Source organism: Synchiropus splendidus, chromosome 18, assembly GCF_027744825.2.
Source record: "Synchiropus splendidus isolate RoL2022-P1 chromosome 18, RoL_Sspl_1.0, whole genome shotgun sequence".
In the NCBI taxonomy this organism is placed as follows: Eukaryota; Metazoa; Chordata; class Actinopteri; order Syngnathiformes; family Callionymidae; genus Synchiropus; species Synchiropus splendidus.
In genome coordinates this window covers 11,751,467-11,770,768 of record NC_071351.1, presented here as the reverse complement: position 1 = coordinate 11,770,768, position 19,302 = coordinate 11,751,467, and the positions used below count along the sequence as shown (strand labels likewise).

Here is a 19,302-nt window from a genome sequence, read left to right as displayed (position 1 = left end):
TAATCAAAAATACCTGCAGGATTTCATGGATATCACATTTTTGCCATGAAGATTGTAAACACTCGACACTGCAAAAAATGATATGATGAGTCTAGGAACAAGATAGTGAATACCAAAATCTAGGGGCAATGCCTGGTTAGTTCAGGTAAAAATATCCTCATCGCAAAATGAGTATTTTTCAAAAAACATACTGCAAAAAAGCATATAAAAAACAAGAGAAAACAAACTCTTATTGAAATAATGTCACAGGAAACAGGTCCTCTCCTCACATATCCTACAAACTTACAATGCTAACTGTATTTGTGAGAAAGGGAAACATTAACACTCTACACAAACATACCAGATAATAAACATAATGTCATAACAATGCTCTTAAATATCTGTTTTTACACCTCAACCCAGCTCCCATAATACTATCTTCCAAAGCAGGCCTGGATCGCTACAATGTTCTAAATTTAAGCATAAAACATCTGGTTTTAAAATGGTGAAATAAATGACTGTTTGATGATGAGTTGTGATGTGGCTGCATCTGGACATCCTTGGAACTAAGAGCAACAATAAGCACTTGAATGAAAGAACAAGTTTTAGCAATGTAAAACATCATGTTTTACCAGATACCTCATTTTAGGATTTCCTGTATATTGAAGACAAAAAAAGATTTTTGTGAAAAGTCAAAAAAACAGAAAAAAGAAAGCCATGCTTAAAATAAGATAAATTATCCAGCACTTCTAAATCTAAGTTTCTTTTATGTTCAGAACCACATAATTTGCAGTGAACGCTCGGGACGTATTGATGCAGTTTTGCTGAGGAAAAGACATACGGCAATTGTTTGTGTGGAATGACAAGCCAGCTTCATTGGACTTCAATTGAAATCACAGATGCCTTTTTGAAAGACAGATTCATAGCAGACCTTAAAGCAGACAACTTGTCTTTTGTAGCATTATGTGTACAAAGAGCAGTGTGCCGGAGTGCTGCATTACTACACTTCATGTCTTGGAAAAACCAAAAAATTTGCAAGTGTGAATGAGACGTTTGAAATGTCTCGTCTGTCGCCTCCGGAGGTTAACAGAAAATCACTCAGCAGCAGATCCGTTGTCTTTGACAAAAGAGCTTTGCGTGGCAGGAAAGAAAGGAGCGGCGTTCACCTTCCTTGTCGAGACTTGAATATCTAATGTTTATTTGCCGAGCATCTGAGCCGTGGTGAGGCGCCGGTGATTGTGCAGGATGTGCAGCCGGAGAAGTCAGTCCCAGATCAGCGGTGCTGTTTTTCCTAATCAAGTTAATTCGAGGAAGTGCCGCGGGAGCCAGATTGACAGCAGGCACTTTTAACAGCCTGCCAGTCGCCAGCACGGAGGCGCGGCGCAGGGACGTGAGTCAACAGGTTGTCAGAAGCCACTCAAGGTGATGTGGGTGTAGCATGTCATCACGCTGTGATCCACCGCTCATTTCCAATTTCAGGAATCAGAGCCCCTGCTGACGCTTTGGCTCTGGACTTTATTGATGTATGTTAAATGTGTTGATGCCACCATGTAAGATGCCCTTCATCTCCGTTTTGAGAGGAAGAAAGGGTGGTAATGTTAAAGTTAAGGCTGTGCTGACATTAAATGACAGAACACTGGAACATCTGGTACTTGAGCGAGGTGCTGACTCCCATTTGGACAAAAGGAATCGTGCTGCAACCAATGAAGATGCGACTCCCGTAGTGAACATGCCTCTTCAAGGAAGCGAAAATGTATACGAATATGATAATCCACTATGAATCTGCATCAAGCACTTTGTGTCGCTCACATAAAAAAACACAAATCCAATCAGAATTCCTTCGTTCAGGGTAAACAAAAAACACAAAAGGTGGGTCTTAGCGCCTTTGTAGTCCAGTGTTGTACTGTGCATGTAAGTAAATCTTCCATTTGGCGACTACATGCATCGCCAGGATTACTCTGACTCACTGTCCTGCATAATATAAAGGAACCATTTGGAATAGCACAAAGACCGGCATGGAAGGCTCCTATTAACATATGTATGAGATGGGAAACATCTCTCGCCAAAATAATCTCCCTGCATTTTAGTCGAATGTAATGGAGGTTAACTGTGTTTGTGTGCACACGGCAGCTACAATTACAGGCGCCTGCTTTGCTACCAAACAGGTGACATGTCAGAGCCCTGTGTGAGCAGGACGTTTCCATCCATGAGCACGTCGTAGTTCCTTCAGCAAGGCCGTCCGGTTTCCCAGGGGCAAGTTGGCTCGGCACAGTGTGGCCCAGAGTCATCTGTATCCTGAAGCAGGTTTAAAATAGCGCTCTAATTGAATGTGAAATGTTACACAAGGCATGGCAGGGAGGGGGGGCAGGTAGAGGCGATGCTCAGAATGTGATGTCCGCCCAACTGGCAGCGCAATACAGGACAAAGGTGCGCAATTCCTGATGAGAAGGAATATTCATGGGTGTTTTTGTGAGTCTCCCTTCTGCTGTGCCAGGCTGGTCTCAGTACCTGCTCAGATATTGATGTCCAAAATTTAGCTGCGGATGTTGTGTGGTGCCATTTGATGGCCACAGAGAAAAGGGAGAATTTGCCCCTCACCCAGAAACCCCAACAGCCGAGTACTGAGCTAAAACTGAAGTCACTCAGGACGCAATGAGCGACCGCAGAAAGGCAACGTGAGGCTGGAAAACAAGCATGAGAGGAAGGTGAGTGGTCACCATCACTCAGCAGGCATGTGACCACCAGCAGTGTAGAGCTTCGGCAAAATTCCTGGAGGGAGAATGAAAGACAGCTTCAGGTTTCAATTGTTTTTTTCATTTTCTTTACGCTTGGGAAAGTTGGCCTTGTCTTCATAGACCCGCTAAAGATTTGGCCCGTAGAGGGAGTGCATGATAAAAATTAGTTTTGGAGGGGAATTCTTTCATCTTTTTTTATTTGTACTGAGACAAAGACAAGAGCAGACAAAGGCGTTATCAGAGGCTGCAGTTGGGCTTCCCGAGCCTGTCCTTGGGATGTGGGCTGCCGAACTTTTACGGATGCCAAGGTTACACAGTTAAGCTTGGATCACAAGCTTAGCGCTGGTTACACACACCAGCAGACACACAGGAGAGGTGAGGAAAGGATCAGTTGTTTTCGAACCCTGCTAAATTCCGCGGCGGGTGTTTATGTGGAACATCGGAGCTTTTTTGAGCTGATAGAAAGCCTCTTTTTGCAATAGCCTGGGGTTTATTTCCCCTCACAAATCACAAAGCCGTGGATGTTCAGGTGCCGCCGATGCTTATCCGTCTCACCCCTCTTTCATCTCAAATATTTAATTGCCTCAGTTTGTGTTATCAGCTGACAATTAGCATCAGCGTTAGAAAAAGCTGCGGCACTGGAGGCTTCTGAGCTGATAAATAAATCATCGGGCTCCAAGCATGCCAAGTGTGCATCCCAGTGAGGCCATTTAATTCCATAATGGTCTGATAATAAAGCCACAATGGGTGGCTTGATTGCTAAGGGCGATTTTTTTTTTTCATTTGGAACTGAGATTGACACTCGTACAGCACTACTTGCGTGACATTATTTGAAATTCAGAGCTAAAAAAATGCATGCGTGAATGCAGCTTATCTTGTATCATTTTAATACTCTCATTTTTAAATATAGGTGTATTTATTTTACGTTTTTTATTCAGTCCTATGTCACCAAAAACTTTACGTACAAGTTATGGTCAATAAGATTCAGAGCACTAAAAACATAAAGATGTAACTGCACAGGTCTGTGAGGATGACAGGTGATGACTGAGCCCATCTTTTACATGGCCTTTTCAGGTTTCCCTTTCTTCTTGTCAATTCCACTCCGTTAGTCCAGCTCCGTATTACAGCTTGAAAAATCCAGTCCGGGTTTTAATGAAGTCATGTTTCCAGACTCAAGCAGACACCTCTGTGATGTCCATATTTCATATCTGCCTCTGCCCAGAAGCTAGCCTTTTTTGAATTATTAAGCAACAGCCCCTTTCTTCTCTTTGCTTGTTTCTTTTTTTTTTTAATCTCCGTCCCCTCTCACATAGATACTGCTGCTCTCTTCTAACTAGCTTTGACGAAGCGGTGGCTCTCACTGAGATGCAAATGGAAGCCTTTGAAAGGGCACATGGGGAACGTCAATTAATCCAGACATTTACTTGCCCAAGAAAAGAAATGCCGGTGCGAGCGTTGTTCGTCGGCTGTTTCATCTTGACTGTGCCACAGGGCTGGGTTTTTATCCACCGTCCTGCTGCCACCAGATTCAGCAGCCTCCTCAAAGATTTAGAGCAGGTACAAAGGCATGGCGATGACAAAGGGAGCGAAGGTAGACAGATATATCATTCTTTTAGTTCCCCCGACCTATCACTGCTGCTCTCCTAACCTTTCTAACCTGCAACCATTCTCCAACCTCTGTCGTAAACACCCCTGCTTCAGTGGTGCTCCACTAACTTTGTCCTGTTTGGATCCCAGATCTAGATGCGCCGAGCCCCTGCCTGGAAAAAGTGTGTGAACACGGCTCGGTTTGTGTGGTGAAAAACGACGAGCCGGTGTGTGAGTGTCCCGAGGCCTGTCCGCAAACCTCTGACCCGGTGTGCGGCTCTGACGGCCACAGTTATGGAAGCCCCTGTGAGATGCGGGCGATGGGTTGTGCACTGCAGAAAGCCATCCACGTCCAACACAAGGGGCCCTGTGGTGAGTACTTAAACATACATGCACACTGGTATATAGTTCTGCATGCTCCTGACGCTCCCTGTGTGTGATATACTGTCGCACTGACCCAAGATAGTTCGACAGCTTCACATCGTATCAACTGTATGACTGTTAAACTTCAGGTGCGGGGTCTGAAAACGTGTTCAGTCTGTTGTATTGTTGACCTCCCTTCTATCACAGTCATCTCACATCCCCATCATGTTGGCCGCTTTTGAAGACACATTATGTGCCAATGATAGTGTCATTATCACAGTGAATTTTCAGATGAATTTCTTCAGCCGCTCTGTGCCGTCACTGGAGCACCAGTTTGCTGCTTCTGACCTTTTAAGTGTGATGCTGTTTACAGACTGGAAAGCCAGTCTGTAATTAGCACCATGACTCACTTGGCTTCTTCAGTCGCTCAGTGAGTCATTAACAAAGACATGCATTTGCCAAGTAAAAATATAGTGGTATTCAATGTTCACATTTGCACAGAGAGGTACACCCACACACCAGTCATGAGTGGGTATTTTTACATTTCTTTTCCCTCATCCACCCTTTGACGCCAGACAAGTGGCTTCTTTTTTAGATTAATTCTCTATTTTGTGTCGGAATTCTTTTAAAAAAAAAAGGCAGACATCCTGGGAGATAGAAGTTGTGATCAGAAGCCGTGAGCATGAGAGGAGCAGTCCTGAAAATGGGTGAAGTAATACCATTAAATCGCTGAGTCATGGTCTTGCCGAGCATCACCCAGCTGAGGAATTACGGCAATGATAGCGTGGCTTATTTCTAGGCTGTTTGCTCGGCTTTACGAGTCTTTATTCAGCACTATCACAACTCACTGACTGACTGTAGCTATTATCTTACCTAATTATCTCAGGCTATTTCCTCCTCTAATATACTGTTTATGAAGCAGAAAAGGAGAGGGAAGAGGCTTGGAATGACTCAAAGCGGAGTCAGGAGTTGAGGACGTTTTTTTAAGGTGCTGTGTGTTCCGTTTCACGCAAGAAAAATATCATCAAATGCCGAGTTTATTTGTGTGGAGACATGTACATCGATAAAGTATATTGCGACTCATGTTCCATCCAACAGTAAGTATGAAAAAGATGCGCATGTTAACTACATGTGGAGACACTTGAGCTCCATGTTCCAACGAGGTGAAACAAAACAGCCGTGTGAGGCTTACTCAGCCGGAATTTTATTTCCTCTCCTGCCCCTGAAAAAAACGAGGGTGGTTATCTATACAGCTCAGGTTCAACCCTATAGCGATATGACTGACATTTGTTATTATTCTTCTTTTTCCTTCCCTTTTCTCTGTGAGTGAGGGGCGACCTTGTGTGGGAGAGAGAGGGCCAGCAGTTAATAGACACCCTACTGAATATCCTCCGCCTTGGAAAAGTGATCTTTCATATAGATTAAACTAAATCACTGCAAGCCAGCCTCCTGGAATATTCCAGAAACATGAATGACAAATTCACATTTTCGTCTTCTACAGGTGTCGGAGATGATACACACCGTTGAGTATGAAATATAGGCCGCATAAACAGCACGAAAGAGGTCTGAGAAAGGCTGCCAAAAGAGCAGAGGAAGGCAATAAAGGCGGCAAAGAAAGTAAATGAAAGTAAATAAGATGAGGCGGAGCAGGAAAGTGGGGGGCAGAGTTAATAGTGCACTAGGCAGACAGGCTTCAACAGGGGAGTTGTTATCATCCGGCCATGTTCGCGAGCCTTCAAAACATAAACAAACTACCTCTTTGGGCCTAATCCTCAGGTAACACTTTGCCCAGACCCCCGGAGCTGCAATTCTGTCCCGGCGAGGATATCAACACAACAGCACACAACCAAAGAGGCATTTTTGGGGTTTTTTTTACATTTCAGTGGCTCCATCCTTTGTGCTTTCAAAGGTATTTTGTATTCCAAACTGGTTCGATAACTCACCCTCACATCCACCTTTAAACCCAGAGCACACTTCATCCGTTTTTGGAGGAGGTCAGGAGAAGGTTCCAGGAGGCGCACCTGGACTGGTTAACGGCGACACGTCCCACTTGTAACCATTGCAGAGACCTTTTCATTATTTGTCTTCAACTTTTATGGCATTAAACTAACCATATCAAAGTTAATATTCGGGCGGAATTTTTTGTTTTATATTCATTCCTGCATCAGTTTGAGGTCAGATCACTGAGGTTAGTTGGAATTCTTGTGTGGCTACAAGTTGTGTGGCAACAAAGTTTTGATTGATTTGTTTGTATGAAAAAAATAATACCTTAAAAAAGAAAACACAATAATTATGGAGGAACCAATTTTGAACTGATTCAAAGTACAGCCCCAGCGTCCACGCCAAATAGCGGTCCAAAGTGAGCTGCGATGACGGAGGACTCCCGCCAACTTGTGTTGCGAGTGGTTTATCACAACTGCACTGATCTGGTTGCCAGTTCTGCCTCAAAGGTTCTCTGAGTGTTTCTAAGTGTAGAAGCTTCAAAGCTTGGCTTTATTTGTCAAAAAAGAAAAAGAAAAAAAGTCGCCTAATCTGCCAGCTCTTTCTGCTGCAGATGTAGGTCACTTTTGCTGCCAACGCACAAGGACTGCCAGAGCTGACTATGTCGAAGTAATTAGTATTTAACTCATTAAATCTCTGAAATGAGCATTTTGGGGAGATATTATTTCTGTTTGTTGGAATTTGATGGGAACATTTATGACTTGTGAGAGAAAGGCTGTATAAGCTATTTTTCGTGGAGGCAATTATGTTGTTTTATCAGTTCTGTGCTGGTTGAAATTGTCAGAACATTTCAGGAACATGACAAGCAAACATTGGTAATTGATGAACGCAGTTTTTACCGGGGAAGAATTATCCGTTTAACAGTCCACAGGCCTTTGAGGCACCGACTCTGGTCTCAGGTGGCTCAGGTTAAAAGTCAGGGTGCCAACTTTTGAGTAGTTGTGTCGCTCCAGTCACCAGCATTTTTTAAATCCTCCCAAGAGTTCATGAACTACGCTTTTTAAAACTGCTTCAGCAAAGAACTCACTCCTAATTTGGAAAGGAAGAAAGAACACTGCTTTGAAGCGTTTAGCACAGATTACATTCTGCAACTGTGATGAATATTCTCGTCATCCAACCAAAAAAAATGGAGCGGATGAAGCACCATCTTCTTAAAAAGGGCTACCTGGCAGTTGTGAGCGCTCCATTAGGATGAACACATTTCCTCCCTGGAAACCTTCAACAGCTCCATAAGAGATGAAAGAAGAAGAACATTGCGAACATATCAAATTCTTACAAATGACTCATCTTCCTGCTTGGAATCTATCGCTGCTGCAGCTTGTTGTCTGGAGAATCAGGCAGCGTGGAGAAGCAGGTACGGCAGGCCCGCGGCTGATAAAGGGGTGCTATCGGGACACGAAGCCAGATAAAGGACGCCTCTCAGCCTACACCAGCTGATCTATGACAACCGCAGCCACTCTACGTCACACAAATCTGTGTATATTTTTGGAATGTAGTTGGGCGGCAACTTAATTCAAAACTCGGAGTATTCTTCACGGTGACTTAAAATTGTATATTTATATGAAAAGGAAATGGTTTTCCAGCATCCGAACATAATCTTGTATGACATCACATACGTCTCATGAGGACGGGCAGGTCATTCTAAAAGTGGTTGGACACGCGAAAATGATTGGATGACAACTAAAGCTCAATAAGCAAACAAATGTAGTGCAGCCTCTAGCGTGCACCTCGCCTCTCTCAATTAGCGCTAGATCAGTCCTGGTTAATAGTGTGGCCGTAATTGAATGTGATAGTGAGCCGTGTTAATACAACGCAAGTAATTGGTGTCAGAGAGAAGGTACATACGCCGCTGTCTGTTGACAAAGTCCGACATCCACTGGTTGGATCCTTTGCGCCTCCGTGACAAGACAGTCGCCTTTTAACATCGGTCATCCATTTGGGGTGTTTTTCTGCAAAGCTTATGTTAAATTTGACACTACTCAGCAAAGTTAAGGCAGAAGTGACAAAGTTTCAAGAGACAAGGCAAACTTCAAGTCTTCAGAGAGAGGAATGAACTCCGTAAAAGTAGCCATTGTGAAATAAATAGCTGTGTTTTTCCAACCCTGAGTCATCCAGAGCTACTCCAGTGGAAAGAAATATACAGCTGGAGATGAGCATAATAGGTCTCCCTGAACATGTTCTTCTGGGGAAGATTTGGCTCTTGAAGCAGGCAATTTCTTAAGAGATGGTCCAACTGAATCCCCCAGCTAATGAGGAGGGTCTCAAAAGCTCTCTCAGCCCTTTCGAGTGCAGATATCATCTGTGAGATTCTGCTACAAAGTGAAAAAGGCGTATCTTTAGCAGATGGGGATGATAGCCAGAACCAGCGCACATAGATTAAGAATCTCCCTTTTCATTCGGAGCAGAAATCCCTGCACAGGCTGTCTTTTTTTGGGGGGAGCATGCTCAGGAGATCAGCTCCTCTGGAGTCTTGTCTTCACCTGAAATGACCTTCTTGTCATCTTTCAGATCCGTTCTCATCAAATCAAACTATTCAAGTTTTCGCTGTGGCTTTGGAATACGGTGTTCTCTGGGCACATGAGGTGTGGCAGTGTGATTTTAGAGGGCTGAAACTTGAGAGTCACTTTAAATTTCAGTTTATTTGTTGTTGATGGTGATGTCCTGTTGGATTTTCAAGACTAGGTTTTGTCACTGCCCATAGTTTTTGAGAAGATTTATTCTGTTTCAAAGACATGTTTGAGGACCTGCTTTTTATTAGTGGTACTGTGGCTCTTGCTGAAGCACAAGTGTATGAGTCATCCTTTTATGAGGTGTATTGAGAGGGAATATGCTCTGTAGTGCACCTCAAGTGAAAACTTCAGATTTGTGGTATGTTCAAAACGTGACTCCACAGATTTGCTCAATTGAGCGAGAGTTTTTAAAGCGGTAGTCGTTGACACTCGACTTCTCTTCATCACTTCACGAGGTCCATATTTACAAATATTGCCATGCAACCATTGATGGTTTTTATGTGTGAATACTTCATTTAATATTCATGCCTCTGAAACCCCTTCTACTTTATCGCCATCTAGACAAGGCCTGTGCCAACTGCTCATTTGGTGCGATCTGCGATGCCCAGAGCGGAGCGTGTGTCTGCGCCCAGGAGTGTGTGGAGTCGCACCAGCCTGTCTGTGGCAGCGACGGCAACACCTACAGCAGCCAGTGCCAGCTGCACGTGGCCGCCTGCACCCAGCAAGTTGACCTCAAAGTGGTCAGCCAAGGGAAGTGCAGTAAGTTCCTCGCCCCCGCCTTGAGTTATCGTCCATGTTTGAGCTCATAACTGACCACCGTTCTTTCCAATTCAGAGACGTGCGGGAACACTGTCTGTGCCTGGGGTGCCGTGTGCGTTCAGAATCAGTGCGAGTGCCCGCAGTGCTCGGCCGAGACCCTTTCTCCGGTGTGCGGCAGTGACGGAAACACGTACGACAACGAGTGTGAACTCCGCATGCTCTCCTGCAAGCAGCAGACGAGGGTTGAAGTCGCCAAACCCGGCAGCTGCGATGAAGGTAGGAAATGAGCTTTGAAACGCTGCGATTATGTTAACCAGTCGTCCATTGAAATGGTGTAATTATCTTTATCAACTGGCCTGTGGTGCTGCATTCAGTCATGTGTGAGGTTTTAATAATGATGCAAACGCCACCAGCAGCAAGCTAAGGCTCACTGCAGGTCCAGAACATTTCACTTGAAACAATATATTGCAGGAGATAGATGTAAACAAATGATCTTTTGTTTGTCAAAGGGCTTGTGACATTCCCCTCAAATACAGTATGTGTCTCCTGCAATTCACTGTGCAAATCATAGCTGGCTGATGGACTCCACTGAGTTACCTTGTTCTCCCGCCGGGTCTGCCTTCTGAGAGAGCAACAGGAAAACAACTGGTCGCCATGCAGACGGTGGCGAGTGAATCCCTCACGGGCCGGTGGGCCTTCACTGCACACGTAGTCTTCTGACAAGGTGTGAAGGGGAGCAGATTACGACTGCCTGCGCCGGGTTCTGGCGCGAGGAAAGAAAAGTGAAGAGGACACAGCAAATTGAGATGAGAGGAGCCTAGTTTCATTTTGACTGCTCCCCTGGGGTGCCCATCCGTTCTTGCCTTTCTTTGCTCTTTTTTCTTCCCGCCATTGTCTACCACAGTGGCCCCAGGCCTGAGAGGCGAGTCCTGCCGCCAAAGCCTCATGTCGTCGATTTCACATCACTTTATTGAACCAGAGTTTTTGTATGTAGAGCATGAAGAAACGGGACAAGTCTATTCCCACATTGCCGACTCACTGTACCCGCTCGCTCCACATTGTCTTTTAGGTGTGTGACAGCTGACGAAAACACACTCCTCTCCCTCCCAAGGGGTGTTGCAATGCTCGTGGCGCCTCAATGTTGAATTCCATTCTCTCTCTCACGCTGCCCCTTGAGCATTCTGCTATTTTCCCGTCTCTTGCTCATTTTGATTCAAAGAAAACCATCAGACTTACACAATAGAATCATCTTTTTTCTTCCTTTGCGCCCCATCGTGCCATGCCAGTCACATCTCTCTACGTTGTGCGCTCCGCTCCATCAAAATCGTTCCCCTTTACAGCGGGGGGCATGATGCTTTCCAAAATGGGGGCAGACAAGGGTTAGTCTGACATCAGTGCAATTTCCCTCCATGGGCGAACACCTGCCCTGTTGTGATCAATTTTCGACCAAGTGTTACCCAGACCTACCTGGGGTGTGGACGAACCTGACTTTTTAGTTGTGTGACTTCTGAGAAAGTACTCAACCCCATTTTCCTTTTAGCAGTGGACTTGAATTTCTGTGCTATGACGCTTGTTAAAATACAACTTTCACTGCCCAACTTTTAGTATTTTGTTCATCTGCCAGTTGAGCACTGCAGTGTCCAGGCATTTTAAGCGAGTCTGGGTCGGAGCAGCCTGGTGGTCTGACCTTGACTGAGACTCACACAAGAGAATGAAAACTACCTTCCCAAACTAGCCCTCCAACCAAAATGAATTTTTAAACTGCTGTAGTGTCTGCCAGTTCTTGCCTCTTGAGGACCTATGAGATACTCTGTGTATGCATTTGGATCAATCGCATTTGTGCAAATGGAAATATACTAGAGTGAAAGCCAGTTAATATGACTAGAAAATAAGGATAATATCTTGCAGAAATGGCAATATCTTGCTGGAGACTTCATTATTAATTCCCTTTGTGCATAGTTTGCTTCTGACTTCAGTCAAAAAATATGATCTTCCATCATCCAAACTTCTTATGCCATGCTAGTCTGACTTGATTTATCTGCGTACATGCAGCTGACGGTGAGACCATCCTCATTAGTCTTGCTGAGGAAAAGGAGGGTGCAGCGCATCAAAATGGAAGTTGTTTTCTCTTTCCTTTTATTTAGCACTAATGAAAAATGACAGCGCTCCAACTGTTGGCCATACAGTCAAATTTATCACCTGTTTAATTTCACACTCTGGTAGGTCTGGCCGCTGCTTCTTCTTTTTGACACTGACAGAGTGGCAACTGAGAGCAGCGTTTTGCCATCAGCATCGGGCCCCCTTTTTTTTTTTTACGTTGACATTTAATAAATATTTACTTGAGTTCAGGCAGTTCTTTTACACCACTGAGAGTGGATCAAGAAAGTCAGGACAGGAAGTGAATGGCCAGGTGAGATCAGCAGGTTGTTGTTTTTCAGTCCATCTATCACTGAGGTTGTAGCAGTCTGTTGAGGCTACAAAGCTGCTTTTCTCTGTCTGCCACCTCCAAACACCTCATCCTTCCTTTCCACTTCGCACTCGCCCCTTCAATCTTGCTGGGACTTTATTTGGACAAGGTGCCTTCACATCCATCAAGAGCAGGTTGCACGACAAATAGCGAAGGAAAAAAAAGTAAAGGTCGTCGCCATATATCATTTTCACAGTAAAATGCCGTGATTGTTTGTTTGGACTCTAAAGCTGACGTCAACGTGGGTCATGATATCATAAGTTTATTGGTGTCGCCCCCTTCCAGGTTACCAACATCACCAATGACATCTCTTTTGTCCAGCTGTATGCTCTTTCTCCTGAGCGCCACGCTTATTTGCCTTAATGGAGCACCCACGGCGAAACAGACCTGACATGATAAAGAAATAAAAGGATGAACGGGAGTGAAAATAGGCCGTGTACTGTCGCTGTCTTGGATTAATTGAAAGGTTCACAGGCAACGCGGGTGGTGGGCACTTCAAAGACTAACAGCTAATGAGGACCTTCACTTTTATTTATTCAATTCTAATGTCTTACCTCTTTTTTTTATTTATCTGAGCACTGTGAGGTGTCCTCCCTGGAATTCATTGGCTTCTGCTTCGTGTTTTTCTGCCTTGCTGAACAAGTGTGTGATGGTTTTTGCATGTCACTGAGTGTCTTCAGCTTGTTTCAACTCTGATGCTCTATTCAACTGGGTGTTGACAGAGTGATTGTTCCACTCCCATCTGGGTAAGCAGGACGCCAAGCAGTAAGGTCGAAACTGTGGCTATTCTTCACCCTTCCAAAGGGCCTTCATTGTCACAGTGTGTTGTAAATCTCATTTTCTTGACGTCACCAAGAGTCCAGGGCAGAAATGATTGTCACAACGGGCTCCTGCTGCTGGATTCTTTCTTTCATAAATCCCAGTGAGCTGCCTTCACTCTCCAATATGGAAGACTGGAGAACCATCTCCCTCTCAATTGTGTTCCATTAGCGCTGGATATTCCGCTGTTTTCCTTTTGCCACCAAAAGCATGGCCATCGTCTCAAAGAGCCCCGACTTCTGAAGGTTATATAGTGTGAAAAAAAAGTTTCATTGGTGGATTTATTTATGCCAATGTGTTTTGGTTGGTATCTCAGTTGGATGCAAAGCTCCAGCGTTGTCTCCTTACTAATGAGGTAAAGGAGTCACCATGATATCGACTGTTCAAAGCCGCCACAGACTATTGCAGCGGCTTCATCAAAGAGCATCCACAGCGTCATCCGCCCTCCTCTGCACTGTGACCCTCTATAATCTAGTTTAGAAGACAAATTATACTAAAGGCTGCTTCCATCACCACGACATTGATTCCACCATTAGACCTGGTGCATCAATACTCAAAGAGTTGAATAAGCCCTGAAAGCAGACAGGAACAAGCCGAACTAGCCTGTTTGCCTGATGCTTTTTATTCTCTCTGCTGCTTTGGGAGCTTTTAGTGGAATTGTTTCCTGTTTTGAATCACAAATTTGAGTCAAATGAACCCCACGCCTGCCCCCCGCGGATAAATCTCTGTTTGTCTGACACTTGTGCACCACCTGATTTCACTCCCTTTCTTGGTGCGCACTCCCCTGGTCTCCCTCAGGACAGCGGCGATGCACGCCACAACATCCCGCCGATTTGTTTTACATAAATGAATCGGCAAAAAGGCCTCCTGGAAAAGGTCCTTTTGCTCCTGTTGTGGATTGACTCTCTTGATGCTGTTGTGTCCTGGAAGACGTTGCTTGATCATTATGGATTTCCTCTTGGCCTCGCTTGGCTTTAATTAAAAGAAGTTCATTTGAAACAGTCATCGGGAAGTTGGCGAAAACTTTCTAATTAGATTTTTAAAACATTGTGCAATTATTTGCATTAGCATATTAGAAGGCAGGCACCCATGAAGAGGTGCTGTCGTCGGTTCGGGGTGCACCCTCCGAGTCCAGCGTTACTAATTCTCTTTGCATTTTGTCTGTAAAGTAATGACATGAAAAGGAAGACTGGCCTATGGAGCTGAGATGTTAGTTAGTCAATCTTTTGCCCTCGCAGCAGCTGGTCATTATCTGGCGCTTTGGAATATAAATTCTTCCGACCCGGGTGCCTGTTTTAAAACTTTATCGCTCACATTTAAAGGGAAATATCATCTAAAGTCTTTGTTTACCTGGTGTTACGGGCAGGTGATGAAGGGGTGTGTGTTTTCCTGCAGACTGTGGTTCAGGAGGATCCGGTTCAGGGGCTGAGAGCTGCGAACAGGACCGCTGCCGGACGTTTGGCGGATCGTGGGACGAGGATGCCGAAGACGACCGCTGTTTGTGCGACTTCACCTGTCACAGTGTCCCCCTCAACCTGGTAACCTCGATTATGATATAACTGACACAATTGTCGCTGATGGGGTTTTTAATTTGGTCTCAAGCGGCAGATGACTTTCGACTCACGCAGACTCCCACGCCATTACTTTGTTGCACCTGCTATTTATGAATGAAATTCCCTCTTACAGTTTCCCCGACATTTGTTCCGTGTACAGATGTGATGAATCGTGTTGTGACGTTGCTCGAGGCACAGTGGCACCAAAGGAGAACGCTACAACAATATCACTCAACACTGTTTCTTTTTTTTTTTTAGGTCTGCGGTTCAGATGGCAAAACGTACAACAATGAGTGTGAGCTGAAAAAGACCAGATGTGACAAACAGCAGCACTTGTTGATTCAAAGCCAGGGAGCTTGCGCAGGTCGGTGCATTCACAGCAGCCACTCATTGGCATTGACTCATTTCCTCATTCATGTCGTCCATGTTGAGTGTTTTTGTGTTACACATCTGTTGTTTTTATGTGGTTTCACCATGCAAATCTGTGAAACACAGGGGCGCCAAAAACAAAAGATGCAAAGCTGAAAAGGGTGGAACATGTGTTGAAATTGGTAAGACACAAAAGGTCGATAGAAAATGGTCTTGATTCATGGTCAACCCAGGTTCTGCGATCTACTCGAGCTGTGGGGTTGCCAGGTGTGGGTAGTGACCGAAAGGATGACATCATGGAGTGGCCAAATAGAGATGGAGTGAGGAGTTCAGCAATCCTGGAGGGACTCAAAGCAGAACTACTGCTCTGCCACATGGAGGCAGGAGGTTTCTGTGGATGGATTAGATGGGTGGATGGATGGTTGGATCGATGTATTGGGGAGTGGGTGGATGGATAGGCGGGTGGAAAGATGGATGGGTGAGTGGTTGGATGGAAAGATGATGGAAGGGCTGCTCCATTAATGTGGACTGTAGTGGGGGTTCACCTGTTGCAGTACATGCACAGTGCATATGCCTTGTTCCATAGGAACCTTGCCCAAGTAACGTAGTACACTGATGGAACCTGTCTTATGTAAAGAATGTTGGTACTAGGAATATGGATTTACACAACAGCAGGTATAACAGCTATAAAATAGATTACAGAAATAAGTGTTTACAAATATTGATGAATATATACAGTCAAAATTCTATGTTGGGTTTTCTATTCTATCAGAAGCTTCTCAGTAACAAGGTCATGGCTGGTAAGCCAAGGTTACATGGATGAATGTTCTCTGGCCTTCCTCCCATGGTTGGGAACTAAACATTGAATTGCATTGCAGTTCTACTCGTGTGTATTGGTGTCCAGTGATGGACTGCAGACCATCCAGGATGGCCTGGACCTCCACCACCCAATCACGACTGTGATAAGATCCTGTGCCTTGCTACCTCACGCTTTTCAGTCCCACGTTCGTGCTCTTAGGTCGTCATGGGAAAGTCATTTTCTGACATTACAAGAAGAAAAAAAACATTACTCTCGGGAGAAAGCCGTGATGTTTACGTCTGTAAGTCCAAATAAATGGCCTCAATGCTACCCCAGATCTCTGAAGTGCTCCTGCAACTGGTTTAAATCTTGTTCCACCGCCGTTCAAATGCATTACAATTTGTGGCGAATCAGAAGGATGTGTTTAGCTCCGCGCCAACTCCAACAATCCACGACTTTAACTGCACAGGCGTGTGATTAAAGGAGCCCAAATCTTTCTTCTGGACAATCAGCGCACCACCTCCCCCTCCCTTATTATAAGATTTAAATCCTCGGTAAGTAAATGGACTTTTATCAGATGGTGGCGTATGTTCGACTCCTTCCTCTTCATGTTAAATTAAAAGCTTTGCCTGCCTGTTACCGTGGGCTGGATAGCAGAGCAAAAGGCACTTAAGGGATTTCTTGTGATCATTCCGCCCCGTTTGATTCCCTCGTGGGCACAGACAGGAGAAAGATGGAGAGGGTGAGCAAGAGGGAAGCTGCGCGTGTTTTCAAAGACTCCCCCTGCAGATTCCTCCTAAGCTGGACTCCTTTGGCGCTGACTGTCACGCCTCGCGACCGTCCATGGATAATCAATCCTTTTTTGAAGAGTCCTCTATTGGGCACAAGGGCTTTGGGCTCTCCTATCCGCTTGGCTAATGGAAAAAAAAAGAAAAAAAAAACTCAGGTCTTTGGGAATTTCACTGCCCTCCGTATTAGTTATGTAAGTTGAAACTTGGTTTGACCTCAACTTCCCGAACTTATCAAAACAGCTGAGGTGCAAAGCAACGCCGTCTAGTTTGCATATGTCAACAATGTCAGCAGCCGCATCGATATTTCTGAAGTTCACACTGCGTTTTGTTTGAGACACTGACTATTTTAGGTGAATATTCATGACGCTGAAGCAACCATTTTGGCCCAGCGTAACCAAGTATTTCGCTTGGTGTAAGTGCATCATCACTAGATCAGCTCATATCCACGCCACTAACCGTGTGAATCACCAGCCCAGTCTGTCCCCAAATGGAAAGCCTGGAGTATTCAGAGCAGCAATAGATGTAGAAAGAGCCCAGGAAGAAAAAAATCCCTGCTTTCCATTTTACCAACTTTACTTCTCACTCCAAAGCCTGGCAAGCCTCTGCAATTTCTCTTCTCTCCAACTGTGTCTTTTGTTGTTCTCCGCCAATTTCCCAATGATTTTTCAGGGGGAAATATGAATGCATTCAGAGCTGCTAATTTGAATGGCTGCGCTGGAAAATATGGAAGACAGCTTATCACATTTCGTCATATTATCCGGTGTGTCAGCCGCGTGGATCCATGGTATTACACAAATGAGGAAAACTCGCCTTCCTAGTTGGTGGTAAATGTGAGTTACTGCCGATTCAGCAGCGGCACTATTGTTTGTTTGCGCTGGAGGTAATAGCATCATCCTCCTTCGCCCTCTATGAGCCATTGTGGAGGTTGCAAATGGAATTGTTATCATGGAGTCTGCTTCCAGCGTTTCTAACTCTGGTGCTCCAGCAGATTTTATTGTCCATGTGAACTTGTCATCGCCATCCTAATGATTAAAAATCCCTCTCTCTTGTCGCCACTCCAGACACGTCCCCACCTGAGCTGACAGCCCCGAAACACTGCAGCCAGTCCACCTACGGATGCTGCTTGGACAATGCAACGGCTGCCTTAGGGGTGGGACTGGCTGGCTGCCCCAGTGAGTCTCATGAACTTTCACCTTGTGTTTGTCCTGTGCTTATTATGTGCACTCAGGGAAAGATACCATCAGGCTGCTTCAGCACGCTGAGCGTATTGTCCTTGACTGTAATTACAGTGCCGATTTTTGCAGAGCCAAAACGTTTCATCCTAATCCAATGAATAATTATTGTAACTTTTGAAGATTTCCACGAATGATAGCGCGCAGATGGGAGAGAAAATGCTGCCGCTTGCTCCTTGCAAGAACCCGCTGCACGGATGGAGAAAATGCAGGCATGGAAAAAAGGATAAACAGATTTAGTGGAGGGGAAAGTCACCGAAGAACACTTTATCCACATTTTATTTGTGGAACTGAGCTTACCCACCGTTTGAGCTGAGCATAAATCTTTAATGCCGACTTTTCATCACAGCCGGGGGTATTGAACTGTTGTCACTCGCATGGAGATCAGTGTCTCTCAGACAGACAGGGTCAGAAAGTGACATCTGTGTTGTTTGGTTCCGCTCAGGTACTTGTCAGTGTAACGTCTACGGCTCCTACAAGGGGACATGTGACCCAGCCACCGGCCAGTGCTCTTGTAAGCCGGGCGTCGGGGGACAGAAGTGTGACCGCTGCGAGCCGGGCTTCTGGAACTTCCGCGGGATTGTCACTGAGAACATGAGCGGCTGCACACGTGAGGAGATTTGGGTTTTCATTTGGTGTTTGTTTGCTTGTCATAACAGTGGTAAACATGTACTCATGAAGCTCGAAGAACAGGGTAATGTCTGTCCTGTTGCAAATGATTTCATTCAAGCTAAAAGATTTTTCTTCCACTCTAAACCTGGCTTTCGATGATTCTTGCTTTTGCTTCTAAGTCGTCACATGCAACATCATTTATCCACCGTCTATTTTACCCCTTGAAATATTCTCAGATAGAGTCTAATCGGAAGCCGTTCTCCATATTAGTAGATGGATCATGTTTTAATCATTGCTAGTATTGAAAGGCATGGACATGAACAAGGTTTTAAAATGTGTGTGCCCATGGTCTTATAAATGTAGTAATCACTCTTTGTCTTTGGGATTTGCCTGTCAGACCTCCTGTACACACAGGAATCTGTGCTAACACATCAGAGCGTGTGAGGTTTCATTATACACCTCAAACAATAAGGCTTGTTACTGAAATTGAAAAAGCTGTGAACAAACGTAGCACGCAATAGGATTCATTTATTCGTAAACCAGCCAACTCAACGACACTAGATATAACTCAAATGTTTTACTTTGCCCTTCAGTTGTGTCGGAATTGCGTGGAATGACCTGCTTTCATTTGTATTCCTGCCGAGAGCCGGGTCGAGGCTTGGTGTTTGCCAAGTTGTAATGCAATGGAGTGGCCGGCTCCGTCTCCTGCTGCTGAGGTATCATAGG

At 44.9% G+C, this 19,302-nt stretch overlaps 1 protein-coding gene across 5 annotated transcripts in view; it reads left to right on the top strand.

Annotated features, from left to right (window-relative positions):
• The window catches only part of agrn (agrin), a 194,681-nt gene that overhangs the window by 135,160 nt on the left and 40,219 nt on the right, over nucleotides 1–19,302 (top strand). For all 5 annotated transcript variants that reach the window (XM_053849443.1, XM_053849446.1, XM_053849444.1 and 2 more), the window contains 7 exons: nucleotides 4,452–4,673; nucleotides 9,737–9,934; nucleotides 10,010–10,210; nucleotides 14,616–14,758; nucleotides 15,032–15,137; nucleotides 17,794–17,904; nucleotides 18,410–18,574. In XM_053849443.1, the coding sequence (XP_053705418.1) occupies nucleotides 4,452–4,673; nucleotides 9,737–9,934; nucleotides 10,010–10,210; nucleotides 14,616–14,758; nucleotides 15,032–15,137; nucleotides 17,794–17,904; nucleotides 18,410–18,574 (1,146 nt within the window). The remainder of the gene's footprint in view (nucleotides 1–4,451; nucleotides 4,674–9,736; nucleotides 9,935–10,009; nucleotides 10,211–14,615; nucleotides 14,759–15,031; nucleotides 15,138–17,793; nucleotides 17,905–18,409; nucleotides 18,575–19,302) is intronic.